This window comes from Phyllopteryx taeniolatus, chromosome 2, assembly GCF_024500385.1.
Source record: "Phyllopteryx taeniolatus isolate TA_2022b chromosome 2, UOR_Ptae_1.2, whole genome shotgun sequence".
NCBI lineage: Eukaryota > Metazoa > Chordata > Actinopteri > Syngnathiformes > Syngnathidae > Phyllopteryx > Phyllopteryx taeniolatus.
In genome coordinates, this window is record NC_084503.1 from 35075568 (window position 1) to 35099359 (window position 23792).

The 23792-nt window shown below is 38.5% G+C and overlaps 2 protein-coding genes across 2 annotated transcripts; one reads left to right on the top strand and one right to left on the bottom strand.

The window, feature by feature from the left end:
* Positions 1 to 21: 21 nt before the first annotated feature.
* rab4a (RAB4a, member RAS oncogene family) lies at positions 22 to 8436 on the bottom strand. Its single transcript, XM_061765922.1, has 8 exons — positions 8285 to 8436; positions 6439 to 6519; positions 6084 to 6198; positions 5748 to 5810; positions 5150 to 5304; positions 4924 to 5019; positions 2915 to 3041; positions 22 to 1202 (listed from the first exon to the last, which is right to left on the bottom strand). Exons 1-7 carry the CDS (start codon positions 8298 to 8300, stop codon positions 2926 to 2928), a joined length of 642 nt encoding a protein of 213 aa, XP_061621906.1. The 5' UTR covers positions 8301 to 8436; the 3' UTR covers positions 22 to 1202; positions 2915 to 2925.
* Positions 8437 to 9811: 1375 nt separating this feature from the next.
* phf10 (PHD finger protein 10) lies at positions 9812 to 23606 on the top strand. Its single transcript, XM_061765923.1, has 12 exons — positions 9812 to 9983; positions 11108 to 11217; positions 11309 to 11439; positions 11594 to 11677; positions 11789 to 11913; positions 11997 to 12146; positions 13102 to 13211; positions 13562 to 13700; positions 14577 to 14714; positions 17715 to 17823; positions 19581 to 19769; positions 19843 to 23606. The coding sequence occupies exons 1-12, from the start codon at positions 9912 to 9914 to the stop codon at positions 19938 to 19940; spliced, it is 1455 nt and encodes a 484-aa protein (XP_061621907.1). The 5' UTR covers positions 9812 to 9911; the 3' UTR covers positions 19941 to 23606.
* Positions 23607 to 23792: the final 186 nt, after the last annotated feature.

A 23792-nucleotide genomic window follows, 5' to 3' on the forward strand; every position in this document is an offset into this window, starting at 1 on the left:
ACAGAATTTGGAAGTAAATGATAGATTTGTACTTTTTTATTTTAAAAACATATGCTTTGTCATACACAATAAATTAAAAATTCATGATATTCCTAATGAGAGAAAAGCAACGTGAATAAAATATAAATTCGGGAAATTAATCGATGACACAAATGTAAGAAAACCTGGTATTGAGCAGACAATGCCACCATCAGATTGACAACATTTATATAATACTCTTAATTTGTAATTCTCTTCTTGGTGTGCTATACAGTTTCCATAACAGGGACAATGTACAAAAAATGCTGATAATCAAATAGCATGTATATCAAAATATAAGAGGCCATGGCTAAATTCAAATTAAATCTTAAGAAGAAAAGTAAAACAAAAAATACCTTTGGGGGCAAATTTAAACACCTCAGGCAAACAGACAGTGAGCCATTTTGCAAACAATTGATGAAAAATACATTTGATTGTCCCCACCCCAACGCAACAGTCAAGTCAGGTGTCATGTAATCAAGCAACACAGAAAGTGAGGGACATCTTAGTTGAAATTCTATGGATGAAGCATGCTACAGTGTCAGATATGTTGCTTATGCTAAATAATGATTGAGTAATGTACTGTATTTAATCTACACATCAGTTAGATAAAGTGAAGGATAAGAAGTATCTTTCGTACATTAGTGAGTGCATCTACGCCCGATGCCAACCATTTACAAAATATACAATCGGCTGTCCATCCATACTGCTTGTGTATACCATAGCTTGATATGATGATAACAATACATGGGACAATGACGCACGCATGAATAACTTGATAATGAAATCATCTGATAGTTTAGGAAAACATGCGTCAAGCTCTATATACAGGTTCACTGTACAGTGTAGAAGATGCTTCCACGAAGGGAGGTGCAGGTGTATGGGTCAGTGGAAATGGGAGTGAGATGTAAACAGCAAGAGAGGAGTCATGTGCCAATTACAGGTGAGCTGGCACAGTTACAAAGATGCCAGTTGTTCTACCTCAAGGGCAAGAGGCGTAGAGAGGGTTCGCTGCAAAATGGACGCAGTGCGGTGACCAAGGGGCTCTGTTAATGGGAGTGGCCGGCTGGGAAGGCTTCTTGGGTTCCTGGCTGGTTCAGCCATGGCAAACAAAGGTTCCGCGTAAAGGAGTCACCAGAGGAGTTTTAGGTCCCACCAGGCTGTTGGTGTCTTCAGTAACTTCTCTGAAACACACAAACACATAGACAATGAGCATGACTGTAAACAGCAAGCACATAAGAACCAAATACATATTCCCACTTCAAGGTGGGTCCTCAGTTTATGAGGTTATGGACGGCGTGTAATAAATTAGTTTGTGCAGTGGCGTAAGAATACGTTAACATGCGGCTCAGTTATCTTTTGATTTAACTTACAACCCCAATTCCAATGAAGTTGGGACGTTGTGTTAAACATAAATAAAAACAGAATACAATGATTTGCAAATCATGTTCAACCTATATTTAATTGAATACACTACAAAGACAAGATATTTAATGCTCAAACTGATAAACTTGTTGTTTTTAGCAAATAATCATTAACAGAGTTTTATGGCTGCAACACGTTCCAAAAAAGCTGGGGCAGGGTCATGTTTGCTACTGTGTTACGTCACCTTTTCTTTTAACAACACTCAAACGTTTGGGAACTGATGACACTAAATATTGATGTTTTGCAGGTGGAATTCTTTCCCATTCTGATGTACAGCTTCAGCCGTTCAACAGTCCGGGGTCTCCGTTGTCGTATTTTAGACTTCATAATGCGCCACACATTTTCAATGGGAGACAGGTCTAGACTACAGGCAGGCCAGTCTAGTAGCCGCGCTCTTTTACTACGAAGCCACGCTGTTGTAACACGTGCAGAATGTGGTTTGGCATTGTCTTGCTGAAATAAGCAGGGGCGTCCATGAAAAAGACGTTGCTTGGATGGCAGCATATATTTCTCCAAAGCCTGTATGTACCTTTCAGCATTAATGGTGCCTAAACAGATGTGTAAGTTACCCATGCCATTGGCACTAACACAGCCTCATACCATCACAGATGCTGGCTTTTGAACTTTGCGTCCATAACAGTCCGGATGGTTCTTTTCCTCTTTGGCCCGGAGGACACGACATCCACAATTTCCAAAAACAATTTGAAATGTGGACTCGTCGGATCACAGAACACTTCCACTTTGCATCAGTCCATCTTAGATGAGCTCGGGCCCATAGAAGCGGGCGGCGTTTCTGTGTGCTGTTGATAAATGGCGTTTGCTTTTCATAGTTACAAGTTGCACTTACGGATGTAGCGCCGAACTGTATTTACTGACAGTGGTTTTCTGAAGTGTTCCTGAGCCCATGTGGTGATATCCTTTACACAATGATGTCGGTTTTTGATGCAGTGCCGCCTGAGGGATCGAAGGTCACGGGCATTCAACGTTGGTTTTTGGCCTTGCCGCTTACATGCAGTGATTTCTCCAGATTCTCTGAACCTTTTGATGATATTATGGACCGTAGATGATGAAATCCCTAAATTCCTTGCAATTTTACGTTGAGGAACATTGTCCTTAAACTGTTCGACTATTTTCTCACGCACTTGTTCACAAAGAGGTGACGCTCACCCCATCTTTGCTTGTGAATGACTGAGCAATTCAGGGAAGCGCCTTTTATTCCCAATCATGGCACCCACCTGTTCCCAATTAGCCTGTTTACCTGTGGGATGTGACCCAACTTCATTGGAATTGGGGTTGTATATTCAAAGCTTAGAAGTGTTTTTCAAACAAATATGACTTTACTACTGCATTAGTGTAGGTTGGTGACAGGCTACAGTTATGATCGGACTTACAAATTCATGTTAAATGGAGCTTTGTTGTAAATTGAGGACTCCCTGTACATGCTTACAGTACAAGTAGAGCAATACAATACCTGTGAGACTACTAGCAGCCACACTCCTGGGTGCCCTGTGGCTGAGCGCGGCGGGGGGAACGGAGCTGGCGCAGTGCAGCATCCCCGTACTGGATGCCAGATCCCATCCTCTCTGGATCCAACTCCCCTAAAGAAAAGAGAAAGAGAAGAAATCAATGGATCTTCCCGCACATAAGAACAAGAAGCACTTCAGTTGTCCCCCTCGGCGGCAAATCAAGATCACATGAATCATTAACTGATATACTGTACAGTCAACCCTCGTCGATTTGCCATTGTCACCTACTTGTGAATTGTTCTGTAGAACATAATTAAAACTATTCTCTGAAACATGCACCTATTTGCCTCATTCGTTTTTTCCAAATAAGTTTGTTACTTTTTTTCAAACTGCATAGACAATGTGATGTAATGATGTAAAAAAGTGGTAAAGTCAACCGCAGGTGAGATTTTGATTGATTGATTGATTGATATCTTCAGGACTCATAAAGTGGGAAAAACTATATTTGGCGAATATGTCAAGTCTTGTGCCAGCCAAAACACCACCAACTCATGGGATTCAAAACTTGCCGGTCTAATCTGAAAGAAAATTTAAAAAAATGCATACGGGTAAGGTGTATTTTTTACTATGAAAGTTAAAGTTGCACCAAAAATGCCACAAAAATGTCTGTAATGTAATTTTTTTAAAAGCCTGCCTAATTTGAATGAATAAAGAAATCACTATGTATGTAAAGTAAGGCTCTGAAATCATGAAAAGGGTCCTCCCGCCCTTGAGCTGCAAAACCATGTGGGCACGTCCGCTGAAGGCGCTTGAGACAGCCCTTCACCTGTCAATCAACTGCATTTGTACGCTGTGTGCTCAAGTGTCTGTAGTCAACAACTGGCTGAATAATGTGTGCCACAGTGGTTATGCTGAATAAACAAGGAACTTTCCTGTGTCTCTGTTATGTGGGGGCAGTGGCGGAAATTGTCATGTGTGAAGTGTGCGACCACACAAGGCAGCCGATGTATAATGTCACATCAGTTTGTGCTATGATGTTATTCAGGCTAGTATGCTAGCTAACACTATTGATGAAACGCCTGTTTGTGTTAAAAAAATAATAACTACAGAATAGTTGTTATGTAACATGGGTTCATGATTGTGTACATGCCAGATGCATGGCATTGGTGCTTTATGATCCTCTCCATTTTAAGTGCTTTGCCACCATCTTGTGGAAACTATACGCAATCACAAACCCCTTTTGGTGGGGAGCATCAATTATTTACAGATTTTTGCCTTCGGAAATGACCGTGGCAGTCAAAATTAATTTTACTTTTATACATAAATTCATTTCGAAGTCTGTATTTTTTTAGTAAAAGTAAAAAAAAAAAAGTTGAATCAGGACTTCTAATTTCCATCCATCCATCCATCCATTTTCTGAGCCGCTTATCCTCACAAGGGTCGCGGGAGTGCCGGACCCTATCCCAGCTATCATCGGGCAGGAGGCGGGGTACATCCTGAACTGGTTGCCAGCCAATCGCAGGGCACATAGAAACAAACAACCATTCGCACTCACATTCACACCTACGGGCAATTTAGAGTCTTCAATTAACCTGCATGCATGTTTTTGGGATGTGGGAGGAAACCGGAGTGCCCGGAGAAAACCCACGCAGGCACGGGGGGAACATGCAAACTCCACACAGGCGGGGCCGGGGATTGAACCCCAGTCCTCAGAACTGTGAGGCAGACGCTCTAACCAGTCGTCCAACGAGCCGCCACTTCTAATTTTACAAAAAAAAAATTTAAGCATCTGTACTTCTACTTGAGTACAGAGTGAGTAATTTTGCCATCTGTGCTGGCAGGGTCATCATGACAGGATTACTGCATGTGGGGCCCCTGTATGGTCACTGGCGGTTCATTGTATGGCTCCTGTAAGGTCATTGAGGGGGTCATTACATGGTCACAGGAGGGTGATTGGAGGGTCACTGCAGTAACGTCAGTATTTGCGCCTGGAAATGACGATGAGAGCTCCTACCTGATTCTATCTTGTTGAGAATTTTGCGCGCGCACTGCACAAAAGCCTCTTCAACATTCTCCCCAGTCAGAGCGCTGGTCTCCAGGAACATCAGCTCTGATACACACACACACACACACACACACACAAATTGTTTTCATGAAAGATGTAGCACTCTCCCGCTGAATGCAATAGGTGCATGCAGATGTATATACAATCAAAAGTTACTTCTGTCACATCAATTTACCGTTCTCCTGAGCGAAGCGTGACGCCTCCAGGAAGGTCACCTCTCTATCAGCATCCAAATCCTTCTTGTTTCCACACAGAATGATGACGATGTTCTGACTGGCCAGCATTCGGGCATCACTCAGCCACGTGGTGAGAGCGTTGTAGGTCTCACGACTGCAGGGGGGAGTGACACATGAACTCAGCGAGCAGACATCATACTCTAAAAAAAGCTTGTGATGTCTTTGAATTATCCATTCATCCATTTTCCGTACCACTTATCCTCACTAGGGTCGCGGTATGCTGGAGCCTAACCCAGCTGACTCTGGGTGAGAGGTGGGGTACACCCTGAACTGTTCACCAGCCAATCGCAGGGCACATATAAACAAACAACCAATCGCACTCACATTCACACATACGGGCAATTTAGACTCTTCAATTAACCCACCGTGCATGTTTTTGGGATGTGGGAGGATACCTGGAGAAAACTCACGCAGGCACGGGGCAAGGCCGGATTTGAACCCGGGTCCTCAGAACTGTGAGGCAGATGTGCTAACCATTTGTCCAGTGTGCCACTCTTGGAATTAGTTAAATTAAATGATAGACAAATGCTTGTTTACCTGGTGATGTCATAGACCAGCAGGGCCCCTGCTGCTCCTCTGTAGTAACTTCTGGTCACTGACCTTCAACACACAATGAACATTTAGAATGCAGTACCATCCCAATGGAACTAAAAACAATGAAAATTAATTCAGTGTCATTAAAAACAAAGTTATACTTTAACGTATTATTGTCCTATGAGTTGTTTCTATTACATATGCATTATAGTGTTTCAAATCCTGATTGTTTTCTAACCCAAAGAGGATTGGGGATAAATTTGCTGTGTCTGTCTCTCTTCAATCTAGATGAGAGCACTGTGCTGTAGGTTTGTTCCAAAATAATGGAAAATGCCCTACCTGAACCTTTCTTGTCCAGCTGTGTCCCAAATCTGCAGTTTGACAATTTTGTTGACCACATTGATGATTTTAGAGCCAAACTCTACTCCAATGGTATGATTTGATTCATCCTTAACTGAAAAAAAAAAAGAAAATACAAAATGACAAATTATCAAACCAATAAAATGAATATGATACATACGTATGTGTTATGCTTGGTTCAGAGCAAAAGAGAAGAGTAACTGCATTTAAAAGATTCATATTTAATATTATATTCATGTTTTGCTGATTAATTTAGCTTTTTCCAGCTATTTCAAACAACATCACAATAATGTAACAGCAACATATGGCAAATAAAAAATTTTTTCCTACTTACATCTCTTCTCTATAAACTGATGCAGCAAACATGATTTGCCAGTTCCAGCATTCCCAATCACCAGGAATTTAAACAGGAAATCTGAGAAGAATTTTATTTTAGTTATTATTAATGCTAGTATCCTTAAAATCCAGCAGAAAGTGCATCTTTAAAAGCATAAAGAAAGAAAAACAATACTACACGTGTTTGTGGTCATTTTTTTAACACAACAGCAAGTGCTTTTGAGGTATAGTACAACCCCAATTCCAATGAAGTTGTGACGTTGTGTTAAACATAAATAAAAACAGAACACAATGATTTGCAAATCAAGAGAAAGAGGGCCAAAGAGAAAAAGAACCATCCGGACTGTTATGGATGCAAAGTTCAAAAGCCAGCATCTGTGATGGTATGAGGCTGTGTTAGTGCCAATGGCATGGGTAACTTACACATTTGTGAAGGCACCATTAATGCTGAAAGGTACATACAGGTTTTGGGGAAACATATGCTGCCATCCAAGCAACGTCTTTTTCATGGACGCCCCTGCTTATTTCAGCAAGACAATGGCAAACCACATTCTGCACGTGTTACAACAGCGTGGCTTCGTAGTAAAAGAGTGCGGGTACTAGACTGGCCTGCCTGCAGTCCAGACCTGTCTCCCATTGAAAATGTGTGGCGCATTATGAAGCGTAAAATAAGACAACGGAGACCCCGGACTGTTGAACAGCTGAAGCTGTACATCAAGGAAGAATGGGAAAGAATTCCACCTACAAAGCTTCAACAATTAGTGTACTCAGTTCCCAAACGTTTATTGAATGTTGTTAAAAGAAAAGGTGATGTAACACAGTGGTAAACATGACCCTGTCCCATCTTTTTTGGAACGTGTTGCAGCCATACAATTCTAAGTTAATGATTATTTGCTAAAAACAATAAAGTTGATCAGTTTGAACGTTAAATATCTTGTCTTTGTAGTGTATTCAATTAAATATAGGTTGAACATGATTTGCAAATCATTGTATTCTGTTTTTATTTTTGTTTAACATAACGTCCCAACTTCATTGGAATTGGGGTTGTAGTTAATATAAGGCATAGCAAATATTTTTATATAAGATCGAATCTTTTATAATTTCGCACAATAAATTATTTTTATTACTGTTGGTGACTTTATGAAAGGTTCCGAGTGTTAGGCAGATTATACCCTGAAGTCCGACTGGTTGCCAGTCAATCGAAGGGCACATATTTAAAGACAAGCAACCATTCAAACTCAAATTCATAACCGACACTTAACCAAACATGTTTTTGGGATGTGGAAGAGAACATGAAAACTCCACACAGACCTGAGCCGATACTCGAACTCAGAACCACAGAACTGTGAGGCGGATGTACTGACCACTTAGTCAACATGTTGCTTTTAATGATTGCTAACTAAATTACATCTGCCGAGAGTACAGTTTCAGACATATCCAGTAATCTGTAAATGATGATGCATCATCATTAGGTGATATTATTCACAAGTTAAAACACAATAATAATGCAGTAAGAGTACAGGAAGCTAACAGCCATGATCTTAAAAAGGACACAGTAGTCTATAAATAAAGACAGGAGTCATGGATAGGCTGACATTTCCAAACAAATGGGCTCCATACGTGAAGTCTTCAGACCAATGAATATAATGACGTATTTAACTGTGACTTTTGTTGTCATGGTATCTTTCAGGCCAGCATCCTTTTGCCAGCAGCTCGGTTAGCATGCCAGCTAATTATTTACAATGAGAAAAAAAATTGCACCTTCGACACACCTGCCCCCTTTCCCATCTATGAGACTACATGACGGCGTCGACTGTGGCGACTCGACAAAACGGACACCTTACCGTAAGACTCCGACATCGCCGGTGTGGCGTTTTGTAACAGCTATTGTAATTCTTAGTGAGGATAGCGCTTGACAGATGGAGAGCTAAGCTAAGTGAAGGAAAATAGTCCCGTTGATGATTTCCGCGGATTGCAACTGAGTTTCCCCACCGACTTCCCGTACGTGTTTTGTTATTTCAAAATAAAAGCTTATCGTCTCGGTCGTAGCTACAAATTATATTGCGTAATAAACATTAATTTATCCAAAAGCCAAAGTTAAAAATATGGCGAGTCCAACTATTCTGTTAAAAAGACTAGGTTATACATGTGTATTATATAAATACGAGCGTGTATGTAAATTTCATGACTTTCCGTTCGTGTTGTGTTACTTCAAAATAACAGATCATAACCTGGAGTCCTGTCATATTTGTTGCATTAATGTCCTATTTTCTCTGGTTAATTAGAATGGATTTAATAATTGTAAATAATAACAATTATTTATCTATTATATAAAATAATATAATTATAATAACATCAATACAAAAATATATTATAATATACATTCTGTATTTATTATTTATATTAATTTTGTATTTGGCTTAGTTGATTTATTGTACATAGTGAAAGAAAATGGTTTTGTAAAAGGATTTTTTTTACACATTCTTTTATTATTAAAAGAATCGCCAGTTCATTATAATTAAAGTTTTATAATGAATAATAACAGGATTAATAATAATTAATTATTGTGTTATTAATAAAATAATACATTTCATATATTTTACCTTTTCCAGATTTTTAGTCATGTTCTATTTTTATTTTTATTATTTTCTTTTATTTTATTAAATAATTGGTCAATTAATTATAATAATATGATTTTGAAATAATACATTTACAAAATGAAAATGCATTATTATTTCAAGTTTAAAAATATATATATATTTTACGCATTTCACACACACACACGCACACACACACACACAAACACACACGTTAACTGTTTAAAAATCCAATGTGGCCCTAAGACTACATTACATAATATTTCTCATGTTTGGGAATACGCGGCCCTAAGTGCTATGTGTATTTAATGTTTTGCTACAATACAATTGCATTAAATATTTAAAAACTTTTTCATCTAGTTTTATTTAGGTAAGAATTTGATTTAACTTACTGTATGTGCAATACATTTTAATAAAATCATTATCTAAGCATATTTTTTCCCCCTGTTTTTCTTACATTCACACAGTGATTATGTTTAAACTGTGCATACTGTTGCAATGGCTTACAATAATATTAAATATCTTTTTAGGTATAAAACCTAAAATCTGTCTTTTTTATTTTACTTCCCATTTTACAGTATTTTGTTGTTGATCACGATGGTGGTATTTGGAGCGCTAAGTATTTTTTTAGGTTGTACTTCAGGTGAACCACTGTGTTACTAAGGTTATACTATACTATACTATACTATACTATACTATACTATACTATACTATACTATACATTATTATATTGCCGAACTCCGGGTCACCAGGTGGCAGTATGGTTCGGCGATCATACATGAACCGCCCAAAAAAAGCATAGAGAACGAAGACATAACGCGGCTAGTTTTGCTAGCTTCCAGCTAGCCCAGCAGCAATCTCAAATTAGCGAAACATGGCTGCCGTGCTCCCCCCGAGACCACCGTGCGACAGCAACCCCGCTACGCCCGGAGCACAATCCCTAAAGGTAGTGGCGGTCCTGCTGAGAAAAGGGGAATTACTAATATAATTGTTTCGGGAGGTCTGCTTCTTCCCATGCTACGCTAAAAGCTAATTAGCACCGTTTTGGCTGCCACTGTTGACGAATAGAATCTGCTCGTAGTATGCCTTTGTTTTTATCTCCACGTGATTGTGCCATGTTGGCTAATGTCAATATTTTGTACTTAATGGACTACAATATGTCAATTTTGTTATTAGCGTCTGTGGGTGATTAGAGTCAGTGGGTGATTAGAGTCGATCACTTTTCCACACAAACTGTGTTTTTTCTGCCGTTGATGCAGTGATACGTACCTGTAACAATATAGATGTTATTATAAGTTACTGAAGTTGTTCAAGTCTTAGTATGTCCACTGATTTACTAAGCTGTCTGTTCTGTTTAGTAATAAGTCAATTCATAACCTCCCCATTATTAAATTTGAACCACTACATATATTACATTATACTGCATTACAGAGTTGAGACGTTTGATAAAATATATTTGTTACCAGTTGTGATTATCCTTGTTTTTTATTTTTATTTTTTTCCAGTCCAAGACCAATTGGGTCGCACCCAAACTCATCTCAAAGGCACATGTATTACGTTACAAAAATTTGATGGAACACCACCAAAGTCACAAAAAGTATATCTACTGAAATAATAATGATCTCATTTCAGTTTACACAAAATTATACTCTTGTGTGAAATCTGGGATTGTTTACTTGAAGACAAACCTGATAAACTCTTTTGTCATTCTTTTTTTTTAGTTTGCTTGGTAGTCATCCTTGAAATGCCTAGCTCACATACAATGGCTATAAAAAGTCTGCACACCCCTTTTAAAATGCTCTTGGGATTATTAAAAAAAAAAAAAAAAAGCTTAATTGTACCACATATTTTTCCACTTGCATTTTGAGTGATTTCAAGTGTGTGTGTTTTTTTTTTTTTTTTTTTAAATTATGAATTTATTATTTTTTTTTTTTACATATTTTTTAAAATCTAGGTTGAACTTTTTGGCCATAACAATTAAGAGACATTGGGTCATTTCCAGTGGCATCGTGGTTATGATTCACTGCTAAAGCCTATGCTTCATTTTTTTCTAATTAAAATTGTCTTTAGGAGGACATAACAGGAGATGAGTCCAATGATGGAAGCCAGCCTCCAAAAAGGCGACGAATGGGTTCAGGGGACAGTTCAAGAAGTTGTGACACCTCCAGTCAAGACCTTGGGTGGGTCTGCTAATAGTTTTTAGAAATTATCTATCTCGGCTAAATATGGATACGTTTTAAGAATGCTGTTTCTCCCACACACCTATTCCAGGCCAACATATTTCCCAGCAGAGAACTTGACCGAATACAAGTGGCCAGCAGATGACACGGGAGAGTATTACATGCTGCAAGAGCAGGTCAGCGAGTATCTGGGAGTCACATCCTTCAAGAGGAAGTACCCGGGTATGAACTGGAGTCTCTGTTTTTGGACAAAAAAAATAAAACGTTGTGGATAATTGAATGGAAAACTAATTAAAGTGAGAAGAGAAAACATTTGTATAGCTTTTACAAGCAAAGAGTAGTAGGTGTGTCATATTTTATTTTTCTACTACTCTAGATATGGAAAGAAGGGACCTATCACACAAAGAGAAGCTCTACCTACGTGAACAGAACGTGATCACTGAGACACAGTGCACTCTGGGTAGGAAGCATCCCCTTTCTAACATAGTCAGACCGACATTGGGATTGGTGTCAATGAATGACGGTGTGAGGGTGATGTGGTCAAAGTAAATGTGATCTGTTTTGTTTCCAGGTCTAACAGCTCTGCGGAGTGATGAGGTCATAGACCTGATGATAAAAGAGTATCCTGCCAAGCATTTAGAGTACTCGGTCATTCTTCAGGAGAGAGAGCGACAGAGGATAGCTAAAGAGTACTCTGTAAGTACATAAATTCAAATGAAAATGTTATGTATTTCACAATAGTCATATGTTTACTGTGCACGTCTACTGTTGTGTTAAAGCAAATGCAGCAGCAGAACCCTCAGAAGGTGGAGGCCAGCAAGGTTCCAGAGTACATTAAGAAGGCGGCCAAAAAGGCGGCCGAGTTCAACAGTAACTTCAATAGGGAGCGAATGGAAGAGAGGAGGGCCTATTTTGACCTCCAGACACATGTAAGTCTATGTTTTAAAATTTTGCATTAGCCCAAATAATGATGGCACACAATGGTTTATCTAACTCATAAATATTGTTAAGGCTTTGTAGCATTTTTTTTTCAATTATTATTATTATTTTTTTAAACTGCTAACATGCATTCAATTCTCATTTATGAGGGATTGACTTCTCTCCTTAAACTGCATATGTTGGTAATGAGTGTATGGTATAAATTTGCTATACAGAATTTGAGACGACAAAATGCTAAATGCTAAACGGTTAGCAATTGTGATTAGCATTAGCACGCTAGCGATTACCATTTTAGGGAAAAAAAAAAAAAAACGCTAACTACATTCAGCTCACTCATACATCATGTTATATGTACATTACACATCAAACAGTGGCTTAAAAATCACTTGTAGAGGCTCCACTGTCATTTTTGGCAAAGGTTTTCACTAACCCAACACTGCAGCTAGCTGTCTGCAATAAATGTCTGTGTGAAACATGGGTTCCGCCAGCGCAAACATGGTTCCGGGTGGAACTTCTTCTTCTTTTTTTTTTTTTTTGCTCCCGGGCGGGGGGAGCTGAACGACAATTTTTTCTTCAACCAGCGGCTCAGAAAATGGATGGATGGATATTTTTGAAGTCGACTTAGCTAAGTTATTCTTTTTTTTTAAATTTTATTTTTTTAATATAAATTCCCCAGCCCTACTTGAGAAATATACACCTGATAGCTAAAATCCATAGGATGACGTCCTGCATAAAGAAACCTACAATCCCACTGTTATTGATTGCCAGTGTTTCCCATTAATTACTTTCCCAGTCCACAACATCATTACTAATTTTATTGTACACAAAATGTAACTTTTTTTTCCTCACTTGTAATAATTAAAGACCTCCAACATTTGGGTTTGTGCTATGAATGCGATCATTTTTGGTGTAAAACCTCATTCTTGACTTTATTTTGTTTCTCAGGTTATCCAAGTGCCCCAGGGCAGGTTCAAGGTGCTTGCCCCAGAACTGACCAGGACGGGGCCCTACCCAGTTGCTCTTATACCAGGGCAGTTCCAAGACTACTACAAAAGGTAGATTACTCTTATAGAAACATGAATTAACATTAACTAACTCCATGTGTGGCAATGTTTATTTTGCTCCAACCCTTAAAATTGAATTCCCATGTGGTCATATAATTTGGAATTCAACCAACATTTTCACGCACTGAAGTCACACACCACAGCATAATTTTGTGAGACTAGAGAAATTTAAGATGGTGACAGTTTGACCCTGTAATTAATTGTTTCAAAATCTGCACAAGTTGGAGATGAAAAAGTAGAACACAATCTGATGCAGTCTTGAGATTGTGTTCTACTTTTGAGGTTTGACTTCATTATATGTATTGTTGTGCTCTGAGTCATAACTGTATTGTGCCTAACAGGTACTCTCCCAATGAGCTGCGTTACCTGCCTTTGAACACAGCCCTGTTTGAGCCTCCGCTGGATCCAGAACTCCCTGCGCTGGACTCAGAACCTGACTCGGATGATGCAGAGGATGATAAAAAGAACAAGAACTCCTCTGTAAGGCATTTGGAGGGGCACAACAGTGCCGACTCCCGTCTTGACACACAACCAAATCCAGTCTGTTGTGGATGAGGGAGTAGGAAGTGGCCATTGTAAACTGTGCCTTGGGCTAGGCAATCAGTCAAAATTATCGATGAATTTTAGTTCATTTGTCAGGACATTTTTATGTATTATTTTTAATTTTTAATAAAACACTTTTTAGGGACTTCCGTAGTTCAAAGTGCATCCGAGCTGGTGTGCATTGCTTACACTAGCAACGTGGCTGCGAACACAGAGGAGTAGAGTCAGTGGTGCCAACTTAACGATTTGGTCACTATATTTAGAGACTTCTCTCGACCCTTCTTGCAATTTTTTTTCGAAAATGCAACAAGCGAATTTAATCACCACTAAGACTAATTTTCACATTGTTTTGCATATGGCGCAAAAGGAGTCAATTGCGCTGAGTATTGCTAAATACATGGTCCCCATTTAAATGTTGAAAACGCACTGATTTATTCATGTTTGAAACTTTTGACCTGAGGTATGTGCTTCCAAGTTGCAAATATTTTGCCAGGGTCGAGACAAAAGTATGAGAGAGCTAGAGGGGTGCAGCGTTACACTCACATTTACTTATGGGCTGGCCGAGCCATGGAATTTGATGTTAATTAAGTATCATGTTTATTGTGTTTGACAAAACGCACAGTTTCCCAAGAGGAAGTTGTTATTTTTACATAAGCTAAAGAAAAAAAATATTTAAAACTTTTTGGTGGTGTTATGATGACAGTAAGTTAAAAATGGCAAGAATGCTATTAGGCTTACGATATTTTATTTTATGCCAGCCTTTATTGAACCTACATAACTTTGTGGTCATCTCACGTCACTCTGTCTCTGTAGGACAGCTCTTCAGGCAACACATCAGACGGTGAAAGTCAGGAGGGAGGAGCCCACAAGTCCAAGCCCAAAGACAGGATGTCCACGCTGGGCAAAGATGGCAGCCACCGCCACTCCCACAAAGTCACCCCCGGGTACAAGGTAGAGGACAAAACCACCTGAACTCTTCTTCAACAGCAGCAGCAGCACTTTTCTACCCCTCCTCCTGCTCCTCCTCCCTTTTCTACTACTACGACCGCCTCCTTACTCCATACATCCCGACATCCCCTCCCTTAGCTTTCTTCACTTTGTTCTCCGGCTTCTACAGTTTGTCTCAGCAGGGACCAGCACACACATTTGCCCACACACTCCCACTGAGACTCCTGTTTTCACTTTTTCTTTTTAGGACTACTACATCGTTCTTTTTTTCTCCTTCAACCAGACTGTGAGCAATAAGAACAATAAGAAAGGAACAGCTCAGTTTGTTTTGCATTGCACTTTTTTTTACTTTTTCCAGCAAGAACAAATTAATTTTCCTTTTTGAATGTCTTCAGTTTCTCACCTCGCTTGTCAAAAAAAGAAAAAAAGATATTTGCAAGACAAGTAATATGATCCTTTGGCTGCTACATTTTCATTTTTGATAAAGACAACAGACATTCATTTTGTGGTTGCTTTAAAAAGTAGTCAATGTTAAAAGTAGAGAGCATTTTCACCATGTATAACTGAAGATTGCAACACAAATGTTTATTGTGTTTGTTGGTGTTAAAGATATATGCTATGTATTAACGTGGTGTACTGTTGGTCTGTGGGTAAATATCAGAGCGCGCTGTTCTACAACATAAGTGCATCAGTGGAGCGACAACATGCTAACCTTGTTCACACTGAGCTCAAATGCTGGACACCAAAACATTAGCTTGTCTCTCCATATCAGGGGCAGGGAACCTACCGTACACAATGCAGCCCACAAGAGCATTTGATGTGACCTGGCATGCAGTTTTAAAAACAAATAGAACCTCCAAAAGAAGTAGACCAAAAACATTAACCAACAAGTGCTCATAATATAAATAATGTAAAATTATTCAACCGTTGCATCATATTTTTATCCGTTACATATTTAGTATGGCCTTTATTAAAGCGCTTTATCAAAACGAAATTGCCCTTAATAGGAAAAAGGTTCCCCACCCCTGGTCTTTAACATCACATATTTGATAATTACTCCAAATAAAAGCTTTTAATCGAACATGGTGCCTTGAGATAGGAGTGACTTGACTTACGAGCTTTTCATAATACGAGCTGTCATTCGGCTGATTCTTTGCTTTGATTTGCGAGCACAAACTTGAGATATGGGCGCTGTACAGTGGCAGTGAATTCAACTCAACTCAGCTGTTTGCCATGTAGTGAACCATTCATCAAAATAGAGGCTTCAAGCTGTTTATTGCCACTCCTAGTTGAAGTTTACTGTCAAACCCAAGCATACAACAAAGAGAATGTTGCGTATATAAAAGCACATAGCTTTGCCTTAGGAAAGTCCACTTATAGCTTAATATTAAGAAACAATGCAAAACGCAATTGGCATGCTAACGGTTAGCATCGATTGTCGCGTTTTTGGAAGCAGGAGATAGTTGAACACAAACGGTGGAGCAACACATGTAGACAGATATAACAATATTCACAGGTATAAATGTTCCTCATCCTCTAAGAAAAATGACTAATATGACAGCACCTTACTCAGTCACCTATAGTAGTAATATTGGTAGAAGTAATATGTACAAACTGTTGTTGTTCTGTTTTTATAAAATACAGTATTTTAGAGTGCTATTTTTCCTTATTAAAAAACTGAAACAATTTCTTTCTTCTTTTTAGGAGGGAAGCTGGAACGGATTAATGGCATTTCCATTCATTTCAATTGGGAAATATGATTTCAGATACAAGTGTTTTGCGTTACGAGGATGGTCACGGAAGGAATTTTACTTGTATCTCAAGGCACCATTATAATCAAATTAAGACATTATATTTGGACTAAAATTTGTTGTTTTCAGTTGTCTTTAATTTACCCTTTAACTAACCATTTTTGTGTCCAGTCTGGCTCTGCAGTGCGGACATGGTTCTTTTCCTAGTGTTTTAGTGTGTTAACAGTTAGCTCTTACAGTATGAGGAAATGTTTTTGCACGTTTTTCTTAGTTTATTTATGTGACATGCAGCTACAATTTGTGTGTCCATGTACTATTTTAAATGAATACAAAAAGGACCTAGAGTAACTCAAAATATTTATTTAAAAAAGGTCTTTCAAAAAGTGACGCTTTACTTTTGTAACTCCAAAGTAACGTGCACCTTCTTCTGAGTTATGTATATATACATTTATATAGTTATTATTCATTTAGAAATATTTCCGTATCCCCAGATTTTGTATATCACAGTGATTGTTGCAGGCTGGTTAACGCCACTTAGTTCTGGTCTGGCTCCAGTCGATAGTGAAGTATATGCAATGGTTTTTGACTGTTTTGAATAATGTGATATTTTCACAATGCAGCCTATCAATAAATTCAAGTCATGATACAAAGCTGATATTAAATGGAGTAATTCCCTGTACTTGCATTCCAGGTGCTATTAATGTTTCTTCTCATTCCAGTGTTTCTTAAATTATAAAATTAAAATGAATTATCTCAAGAGGAATAATGGTAGGTAGGTGTGCAAAACTACATAATTCATGTCAAGTTGCAGTCACATTAATAGCTGTATTCTGCAGTATATTGGTGATAGATTCCGGTTTTAAGAAATGAGCTCTGATTTTCTCCAACATGGGAAACAATGTGTTTGTAACAAAATTGAGGACTTCTTGAAATCAGACATCAAAGTGAGAATTGATCTTTGGAGCTTGTAATGGGGTCAGCCAGACACCATTTTTCAACTGTGCTATATTTTAGTCTATTAGTATGTTGCACATTTGTTACAATATATTTTAGAAAAAAATTGTTAAATGACTGCTCTACAGTCATCTTATACAATGCTCTACAGTCATCTTATACAATTAAGGTTTTAAATGTATTTATTTTTAATTCATTGGCCTTTTCTCAACACTTACCAACTGGGCTGTACTGTGCATTGAACATGACTTGAGTATGCTGTGCTGACTGGTGTTTATAGCATTGTTCTGCCTTGCAGCCTAAGGTCATTCCCAATGCTATATGTGGCATTTGCCAGAAGGGTAAAGAGGCCAACAAGAGAGGCAAACCTGAGGCGCTCATTCACTGCTCCCAGTGTGATAACAGCGGTAAGTATACAAACTCGCACACACTTTTTTTTTTCCAGACTCTTCTCTTTTACGTATTGAATTTAACTTAAATTTTGGGATTTAGAGTCCTATTTGTGTGTGCAGACAAGGGGTCATGCAAGTTTGTGTATTCAAGACATATCCGTTGAATGGTTGATGAAACTGTAATGAAGCAACTTTCCCACTAAGTACAACAGGGTTTCCCAAACCAATGGCCCTGACCCATATTTGGTTGTCGCCAGTTGCCTATTTACATATTAAATTGTTATTATTTATTTAATTAATGTGACTCATAACATAATTTCTTAAAAATTATGATTGTTTGTGTAGTTTGGTAAATTATTGTATTCTGTATTCTTTATTATTAGTTTATGCACAATGCATGTTGGTGTTAGGGCAATGTGTGGCATTGATGTCCTGAGGAGTGACCAAATTTCAGTTTGGGTTGTAAGTACAAACATTTCGGCAACCCTAAGGCTGATCGGCTTCAAACAGTGATTAATCTAATGAAGATAAGCACATTAGAAAATGGAAAGAACTTACAGTGGATATAAAAAGTATACACACCCCTGTTCAAATGCCAAGTTTAATGTAAAAAGAAAAAGACCAATACATTTCAAAACTTTTTCCACCATTAACCTGCAACCTTTTCATCTCAATTGGGCACCCTCTTATAACTGATATGTGACTGTTTTCAGAATTAGCCAATCACATTCAAACTGATGTTAAATGGGAGTCAGCACACACGTGCCAACATTTAAAGTGCCTCTAATCAACCCCAAATAAAGTTCAGTCAGTCTTGGTCTCATTTTTTCTTTCACAAAAACCTGGCATTTGAGCGGGGGAGTGTAGGCTTTTTATTTCCACTGTGCTATATATTAGAACATGAGAACATCCCAGAAGCAGTCCAGTGATATATATTTATTGTCGTACTTGTCTCTAACCACGCGTTTCTCACAAGTATGGCTTTTGATGTTGCTTCCAAAGATCATGAATTGTATCTTTTTTTCAATTTAATTTCATGCTATTGTTAATATTTAAAAGTTCTTGTTTAACCGTTTGAGAAATGTGCAAAGTTCAGGTAATGCATGTCATTCTCAAGAATATTAATTGAAGACAAGTTACACATAATTAGTTCATATGTAACGTTGTCCAGTTACTGTTTAAGGTGTCATTGAGGGACAAACCCTGAGTGCTACGATGCCAATCGCCTATTCAATGTTACTAAGCAATAGTTTAAGTTACTGATTTCTGTTTTATTTTACAAGATAAAAATCTCACAACACACCACCAAACAAAACTGACACAAAAAGCATATACTGTATACTGAAATAATGATGATCGTGTCTCAATTTAATCACATTTTTACTTTGAGTGAAATCTGGGCTTGTTAAGCAAGCTTATTATTCTGTTGCGTGACAGGTACCAGATGAATACACAGGTGCCTTCTGCCATCTAGTGTAAGAGCATTTCATTTTTTTTCCTGTCACTTGGCGTGGCTGGCTTAGGTTAGATAAACAAAGACATACTATTTGTACTAAATAAATAATAACTAACATGCCCGGCACAGTGGTTGGTAATCACTGGTTTAAGCTGCCTGAAAATTAGATGTTAGTAGATTCATTTCCCAATTATAAGACCTTAAAACAGTTGAGTCTTTGAAGTGTTCCCTTTTAGAGTGTGCTCTGTGCATTTCTGTCAATGGCCTCATGCATGTGTGTGTGTGTCTCATCTGTGTGTTGTTTCACTAAACGTAGGACACCCGTCCTGTTTGGACATGAGCGAGGAACTGGTGTGCATGATCCGGACATACCGCTGGCAGTGCATGGAGTGTAAAACGTGCACCGTGTGCCAGCAGCCCCACCATGAGGACGAGATGATGTTCTGCGACAAGTGTGACCGAGGCTTCCACACCTTCTGTGTTGGCATGGGCTCCATCCCCACAGGTCATTGTCTCTCTCAGAACTTAGCTGTTTATTTGCTTTGTATTGCATTAAGTAATTATTTGTGATGGTACAGGTCTTTGGCTGTGTGAGGTGTGTGATAAAGATTTCAGCACACCCAAGAAGAAAGGTGGAGCGAAAACGCCAAAGAAACCCAAGTCAGTGCAAAAGTGACTTCAGTGAACTCCAAAAGACCACAACCAGGGGTCGCCAACCTTTTTGAAACTGAAAGCGACTTAGTGGGGCAACACTTAAGATCAAGTCAAAAGGGACGAGAGAACAGTGGGTACAACAACAGTCAGATCAACAACTATAATCTCTACAAGTGTTTACATTTTCAACTGATCAATTATACCACATTCCTAGGAAATCACAATGTCCCCTCACTGGTGAGCTATGTTTAGAACAAGCCTGTGGGTTACTCATGTGGTCCTTGGGGGCTATCTTGTGCCCGTGGACACAGTATTGGTGACCCCTGAGCTAGACTGAATGATGATATTTAATCGCAAGTGCTGTTTGGGGATCTGCAATTTCAATTTAAGCACCCCAACTAAATCTAGTGACCAACTTTTGACAAGCTGTTACCAATAGGCAAGTAATATGCAGCGGCTGAAATAAGTATTTAACACGTCACCATTTTTCCCATTAAATATATTTCCAAAGGTGCTATTGACATGAAAATTTCACCAGATGTTGGGAACAACCCAAGTAATCCATACAGACAAAGAAGAAGAATCACCTTTTATTGTCATGAATGCAAGAAAGTAGAACAAATAAACTCAGAAATTAAGTTGTGTGTAGTAATGTGAAATGTCACGGAAAAAGTATTGACCACGACAACTGATATTTATTTAATACTGTTGTACAAAAGCCTTTTGTTTGCAATGACAACTTCAAGACGCCTCCTGTTTGGAGAAACTAGTCGCATGCATTGGTCTGGTGTGATTTTAGGCCATTCCTCCACACAAGCAGTCTTCAAATCTTGAAGGTTCCGTGGGCTGCTTTTATGGACCTTGACTTTCAGTTCTTTCCGTAGATTTTCAATTGGATTCAAGTCAGGTGATGGGCTGGACCATTCTAGCAGCTTTATTTTTTTTTTTGGAACCAATTGATAGTTTCCTTGGCAGTATGTTTTGGATCATAATCCTGCTGAAATGTCCACCCTCGTTTCATTTTCATCATCCTTATAGATGGCAGCAGATTTTTGTCAAGAATGTCTCTGTACATTTGCCCATTCATCCTTCCTTCAATAACGTGAAGTTTACCAGTACCATTTTATGAAAAGCAGCCCCACACCATCATGTTCCCACCTCAGAAATTCACTGTTGGTACGGTGTTTTTAGGGTGATGTGCAGTGCCATTTTTCCTCCAAAAGTGGTGTGCTTTATGGCATCCAAACAGTTCAATTTTGCTCTGATCCGACCAGACTATATTCTCCCAGTATTTAACTGGCTTGTCCAAATGTTGCTCAGCAAACTTTAAACAAGCTTTAACATGCGTTTTTTCAGCAATGGGGTCTTGCGTGGCGAGCGTGCATACAGGCTATGACGGCGGAGTACATTACTCACTGTTTTCTTTGTGACAACAGTACCTGCTAATTCCAGGTCTTTTTGAAGCCCAGGTGGTCCTTGGCTCTTGGACAACTCTTCTGATTATTCTTTGCACTCCTCTGTCAGAAGTCTTGTGAGGAGCACCTGATCGAGGTAATTTATGGTGGTATGATTGGCTTTCCACTTTTGTATTATGGCCCCAACTCTGCTCACTGGAACGTTCAGAAGCTTAGATATGCGGCTTTAACCAATGCCATCGTTATGTTTTGCAACAATTAGTTTGCGATGGTCTTGAGACAGCTCTCTGTTCTTACCCGTCATGAGATGTGTCTTGACTCACACCTTGGCAGTGAGACCTTTTTGTAGGCCATAATTTAGGACTGAACCAGCTGATATTCATTTGCACTGACAAGGGGCTGGATTGCTGTTTGATGATTGGTAGATTTGAGGTGTTGTCTTGGCTTTCCATGCCTTTTTGCACCACCCTTTCTTCATGTATTCAATACTTTTTCTCTGTGTCATTTCACATATTTATACACAACTTCATTTCTGATCTTATTTGTTCTACTTTTTGTATGTATGGATTACTTGGGTTGTTCCCAAAATCTAGTGAGATTTTCAGGTCAATAGCACCTTTGGAAGTATATTTAGTGAGAAAAAATGTGACGTGCTAAATACTTGTTTCAGCCTCTGTACCTGTAAATGCAAAGATGACCACACAAAAGTCAGGTTAGTGTCTTACTGTACACTACTAACCAAGAGGGAGACGTATATTTCCAGACTTTCAGTATCCATTAGAGATAGAAAATGTGATCTTTTAATTATTATTATTATTTTTTTAATTAATGGGATGGGATAATCTGTTCAGAATTCCACTGTCATCTTGGACACTACAATGCTCGCTGGAGTTGTGAGGTAGTGGAGGTATGTCTGGAAGTAGCTAAACTTGGTCATATTGTTCTTCAGGCCACAAACTAATTGAACTTGAAACCGTTGTTTGCAGCCAAGTACTGCACTCCATTTTTCCAAAATTGCTTCAAGATCAATGAACAATTCCACATTAATTCATTATTATGCCCATCATAAGCATCCACACCTGCTAAGAAACAGGGAAGCGCTAACTTCTTAGCAAGACAACGATGACATGAAAACAAGATAATACACTGTTTAATATTGTTAGATTCCCATGATATCAATCTTTGTAGACTTTTTTTTTCCACCCCCCACTCCCTTTTTATTTAAAAAATATTTTTTTTTTTTTTGGTGTCACCATTTATGGCATTATAGTACTAGTGTTTGCATGTTATCCCCATGCCTGGGTGAGTTTTCTCCGGGCACTCCAGTTTCCTCCCACATCCCAAAAACATGCGTGTTAGGTTGATTGGAGACTCTAAATTGCCCTTAGGTGTGAATGTGAGTGCGAATGGTTGTTTGTTTCTATGTGCCCTGTGATTGGCTGGCGACCGGTTCAGGGAGTACCCCGCCTCCCGCCCGGAGATGGCTAGGATAGGCTCCAGCAGCCCGCGACCCTAGTGAGGATAAGCGGTAAAGAAAATGGATGGATGTTTGTTAGCAATGTTACACAATTTATAAACTCCATCTGACTCTTTAACAGTGTATCTTTCTGGACCAAAACGTGTAAGGGATAAAGCTGTTTTGGCTGAATAAATGGTGCTTTTTTTTTTTTTTTATTTTATTTTTTTTAATCTAGTTGTTAAAAAGCAAAGGTCAGGCTCGTAGATTTCAAATCATTTTATTTTGTTGTGCAGTCTTATTTAAATGTTTCTTGAATTCTGTGATGGTGCTAATGATCTTTTGAAATTTAGTGTCAAGTTTTTGTCCTGTTCATTAACAAAAGTTTCTTTATGTAAATAAAATTTTCACCGTACTTACCTTGTAATAATGCCTCTGACTGCAACAAGTATGTCAATCACAGCTACAGTAAATCTGCTCGTATTTTTGGATTTGTCTTGAAAAAGTATTTTTGTACTTTTCTAAACATGTTCTGTAGTGGTACGGAATGGTAATTTGTTGATGTCTTAGTCACTGAACAATGTTGTTGTTGTTGTTTTTTAAACTAAACTGTACTTATAAGAAATATATCAGTATGTCTTTTTTTTAATTAAGAGTGTGATTTGTGTAAAAGATGCAAATGTCAAAGTGCCAGGATTGGGCCGATATATCTAAATATATATCAGTGGAAACTGGTTTTCATATGTATATATTTTTTTATATAATTTATTTTGTCTCCAATATTGCATTCCATGCTGTTAGGTTGTTTTGCCCTTGTGAAGATTTTATTCCCCCCCTCCCCATGAATCCACATTCTAGATGTGACATTACTTTTTTTGGAGGGAACTTAAATCAGCAAAGTGAGGTGAGTGTAAACTTGTCTGCCTTTTTTTTGTGTGGTTAAGTTTTAGAATTCTAACCTGAATGTCCTGCTCTTAAATTCCCAATTACGATGAAAGTAGAC

What these genes read in the sequence shown, in the direction of transcription:
- rab4a (XM_061765922.1), bottom strand. An exon ending in CTGGTCTATGACATCACCAG is followed by an intron (nt 5,305 to 5,747) that starts GTAAACAAGCAT and finishes TCCCCCCTGCAG; the next exon opens with TCGTGAGACCTACAACGCTC. An exon ending in ACGCTTCGCTCAGGAGAACG is followed by an intron (nt 5,020 to 5,149) that starts GTAAATTGATGT and finishes TGTGTGTATCAG; the next exon opens with AGCTGATGTTCCTGGAGACC.
- phf10 (XM_061765923.1), top strand. Translation starts at nt 9,912, where the DNA reads ATGGCTGCCGTGCTCCCCCCGAGACCACCGTGCGACAGCAACCCCGCT. An exon ending in GGATAGCTAAAGAGTACTCT is followed by an intron (nt 11,914 to 11,996) that starts GTAAGTACATAA and finishes GTTGTGTTAAAG; the next exon opens with CAAATGCAGCAGCAGAACCC. An exon ending in ATTTTGACCTCCAGACACAT is followed by an intron (nt 12,147 to 13,101) that starts GTAAGTCTATGT and finishes TTTGTTTCTCAG; the next exon opens with GTTATCCAAGTGCCCCAGGG.